The sequence below is a fragment of the Aedes aegypti genome, chromosome 2 (genome assembly GCF_002204515.2).
Source record: "Aedes aegypti strain LVP_AGWG chromosome 2, AaegL5.0 Primary Assembly, whole genome shotgun sequence".
NCBI classification, from domain to species: domain Eukaryota; kingdom Metazoa; phylum Arthropoda; class Insecta; order Diptera; family Culicidae; genus Aedes; species Aedes aegypti.
This window is the reverse complement of record NC_035108.1, coordinates 430887318-430891539: the sequence shown is the minus strand read 5'-3', so window position 1 is coordinate 430891539 and position 4222 is coordinate 430887318. Positions and strand designations below refer to the sequence as shown.

Here is a 4222-nt window from a genome sequence, read left to right as displayed (position 1 = left end):
TGTTATAAAATGTGTAAGCATTTGTGGTGCTATTATAATGCATGTACGCATCTATGATGCTGATTAAGGGCTTATTATTAGTGTTTATGGTTACTTGGGAAGCTCAATTATTACAGCAAATATTGCAAATATTTTGATATTTCGAATACCTGGAGTACATTTTCCCAAACTATTAAAAGACACTTGGTTCAGTCTGTCTGAATACCGACCAATTGTCAAGTGTTAAATGAGTGTGTTTAACGTACAAACCCCAAAAGAAGTCCCACCGAAGCGCCCAAGAAGGTCTGCCGACAGCCTTACTCATCCGCCGATATGCCCACCTCAACCACCAGAAGGAAGAGCTACCTGTAGCCACCAAACAGTCCACTCTTCGGAAGGAAAAGGACCAGCTCCCAAACAGTCAGTTTCCAACAAGCTTTGTCGAATTTTTAATGCTATGAAAAATCCGCCCTGCGATTTTGGGCCCCCCCGGTGCGGACCGCACCCACCGCACCCCCCTAGCTACGCTACTGGTCAAACCTCCATGAACCGTTATCTGGAAGGATCATCGGTTCATTTAAATATCGAGTCATGGAACAGCAATGCTTTAGATAGCTGTTGGGACCGATATCAAGTCATGAAACATCGAATCATGGAGGTTTCACTGTATAAGGTTTTTTTTCTTTCAAAGTTATTTATTTCAGAGTTTTACGCACAGATGTTCAAAATGCATCGAAAAAATGTTATGATTACGAATTGTAGACCAATTATAAATCATCAATAGATCGTCCTGTTAGCAACGGAAAATCGGTTCGCTTCGAATTTATCAGACTGCACTGTTGCTCTGTAACCATTTGCTCAACTGATGCCAAACGCACGTGTTCTTCATCCGCAAGGCCAGTACAATCGATGGTACAACCGATGAGGGTTAGGTTCTGGAAATGTTATTAGTGTCAATTTACTACTGCAGTTTACTTTTCTACCCTGTACCTCACCTGTAACAATTCTGACTCGGCAATCGCTCGGAAGAAATCCACTGTCACGGTAAACCAGCGCAGTTCAAGTTTTCGCAGATTCAGCAATGCGCGTACGTTGGAAGATTTATCGAGGATGTTACCTTTTCTACTACAGTAGTCATTAATTAATATTAAACTTGTCACGGCTCCATGGGCATCCAGAAAAGAGTAAACCGTGTTATCAAGAGATTTTCCTAAATCTTCCGATGGCCAAAACAGACATAGTTCAGAAAGGCTGGTGGTGTTGACGAAATTTATTTTATCCAGAACATCCAAATCTAGCGTCAGATGTTGAAGTTTTGGGACGTTCAGCGTGATGTCATCGCAGTATTCAACGCTTTGCAAATTCAATTCCTCTAATTCTTTCGCTACGATATCATGTTCCGCAAAGAAATCAATACGGTGTAATTTCAGAGATTTCAAATCAGCCAAATTTTCGAATAATTCCTGCAGATCAAGAGAGCTTCCTTCGATAGAACTCCGCACATCCAATGTCCTTATTGGCAGTCCAGCACACATTTCTACCAGTTCATCCAGGGACTTCATCTTACAGAGGAATGTTATTTGCAATTCTTTCAACCGATGCAATTCCTTAAGGAATCCGAGGTCTGCTCTATTATCAAGAATCAGCTGTAGTGTTTCTACGCTCTCAAGACCCGTTACGAACATTTGAGGGAACTCAGATTCTTGTGGTTTGCAATTGACCTGTTTCAACCGGGGACATCGAAGCCGTACTTCACCGGGAAATGAACCCTTGCTGCCCTTCAAATAAATGGACTCCAAATTGGGGGCGTCAATAGTCACTGTCCTCAAAGGATCATATTCGCATTCTCGCCAGAACAAGCATTTCAAATTTGGTAAGGTCAAAAACCATTCTACTTGCTCCTCACTTTCCATTTCAGTATTGCTCCTATGACAGCTTCTCAGGGAAACCTGAATCGAACCGCATTGTGTCATCCAGTCTCGGTAAGAAGTGTACATGCAATGCAGATCCTGGCACCGAAACTCTTTCAAATACAGTTCACAGATAGTGGGAAACCTTCGCACGCATTCTGCCACAATGGGTTGAAGCTGCTGCCAGTTTTCCACCGTCGTAAACCCGTTCAAGTAAATCGCTCGGTAATTGCGTATACTGTTGCGAATAGTATTAGCGGAATCGATTCGACATTGCCCCTCGCTTTCGTCGGATTCGACTGAAGATTGGGTCGCATTGAACATTACCTTACAAACGATGAACTTTTCCGATGCCTTATGCCAGCGGTGGCAAACCAGTGAAGTTTGCTGCAGGTCATGATACGACAGGTGGGAGAAAATCTGCTGTAACAGCTCAACCGGAAGAGAACTGATGGACATTGCTGTTTACGATGGATTGCACTTGTGATAACAAGTTTCAAACTTATTGCACTAGCCAATATGCAGAATAGAACTTAGTGCACGATTGCAATGCCACACTAACGTACTATAAGTACATGTGTGTGGGGTAATTCATCCGTCGACGCAAACTTCTACAGTAAGGTACCGTGGGGTAAATGGACACAGAAAAATCAATAGTTAATTTCATTTTTATGTTCCGCTAACAAGGATAGCACTGTTCGACAAAATAAAATTATTGGATGGATCAGAGACGCGTCTATATGGGTCTTGAAGTGCAAGAAAAGTGTAGAAAGAGGCCGTTTTCAAATGATTTGCATCACCCTTGAATTATATTTTGACAAAATTTGAAAATTTTGCATTTTAAATCAAAAAATATATAATTAGCAAATAATCATTATATTTTAAATTTCAATTATTCTACCATTGAATTTGTCAAACCAATATTTTTTTACCTCAGGATGACTACAGGGAAAAGTGCATCTATTTAAGAGAATATAAGAATTGATTTTACATATGAATACAGAACTTTTTTTTTTAATTTCTTTATTAGTATCATTTCAAACATTACATTTATTTCTTATATCTAGGTGTTCCGTGTTATTAGACAACACTAACATCCTAATTTGGTAAAACAAATTTAAGATTTTATTAACATTTTGTTAACAACATATTGCATTTCATTTGCCGTAGCAGTTCAGATTTTGTACAGGTGAGTTGATTTCACCTGCTTATAAGAGAAAAAAAACGTTTTCAATTAACTTAACCAAACTTAACCTAAACATATAACGCATTAATCGTGGCAATAGAAGATTGCAACGATTTTTGTCTTAAATTATTAATGATTTTATTTGACATTTGTTCCAATGTTTCAACATTGGATATTCTATGTAACTCATTGGTACTATACCAGGGAGGAAGCTTCAGAATCATCTTAAAATTTTATTTTGAATTCTCTGCAGAGCTTTCTTCCTGGTATTACAACAGCTAGTCCATATTGGTACAGCATACAACATGGCTGACCTGAAAATTTGTTTGAATACCAAAAGCTTGTTCTTAAGACAAAGTTTTGATTTTCTATTAATAAGGGAATAGAGACATTTTACATATTTATTACATTTGGCTTGAATGCCCTCAATGTGATTTTTAAAAGTTAAATTCTTATCTAGCGTGAGCCCTAGAGACTTAACTTCATCTGACCAATTTATTGGAACCCCTCTCATCGTGACAACATGTCTTTTTGAAGGTTTCAAATAAAGAGCTTTTGGTTTATGTGGGAATATTATTAGTTGAGTTTTGGAAGCATTAGGAGAAATCTTCCATTTTTGCAAGTATGAAGAAAAAATATCCAAACTATTTTGCAATCGACTACAGATGGCACGCAGGCTTCGTCCTTTGGCGGAGAGGCCTGTGTCATCCGCAAACAATGATTTTTGACAGCCCTGAGGTAACTCAGTTAAGTCAGATGTGAAAATATTGTATAATATTGGTCCCAAAATGCTGCCTTCGGGAACACCAGCTCTTACAGGAAGTCTTTCAGATCTGGAGTTCTGATAATTAACCTGAAGTGTACGATTTAACAGATAACTTTGAATTATTCTAACAATGTATGTTGGAAAATTAAAGTTTTACAATTTTACAATCAAACCTTCATGCCAAACACTGTCGAATGCTTTTTCTATGTCTATGCTTTTTTATTGGAACGGATCAAATTTGTTACACGTAAAAGTTGATGAGTGGTCGAATGTCCATGGCGGAATCCGAACTGTTCATTGGCAAAAATTGAATTTTCGTTGATGTGGGCCATCATTCTGTTCAAAATAACCTCTTTAAAAAGTTTACTGATGGAGGAAAGC

The 4222-nt window shown here is 38.4% G+C and overlaps 1 protein-coding gene across 1 annotated transcript; it reads right to left on the bottom strand.

The window, feature by feature from the left end:
* Positions 1-685: 685 nt before the first annotated feature.
* On the bottom strand, positions 686-2459 carry LOC110677082. The gene is made up of 2 exons (XM_021847733.1): positions 975-2459; positions 686-914 (listed from the first exon to the last, which is right to left on the bottom strand). The coding sequence occupies exons 1-2, from the start codon at positions 2346-2348 to the stop codon at positions 747-749; spliced, it is 1542 nt and encodes a 513-aa protein (XP_021703425.1). The 5' UTR covers positions 2349-2459; the 3' UTR covers positions 686-746.
* Between the last annotated feature and the right edge of the window lie 1763 nt (positions 2460-4222).

Bases quoted from the DNA above. Each gene is read 5' to 3' on its own strand.
- LOC110677082 (XM_021847733.1), bottom strand. From the start codon at position 2,348: ATGTCCATCAGTTCTCTTCCGGTTGAGCTGTTACAGCAGATTTTCTCC. The intron at 915-974 runs GTGAGGTACAGG...TAACATTTCCAG, and splicing joins CCGAGTCAGAATTGTTACAG to AACCTAACCCTCATCGGTTG.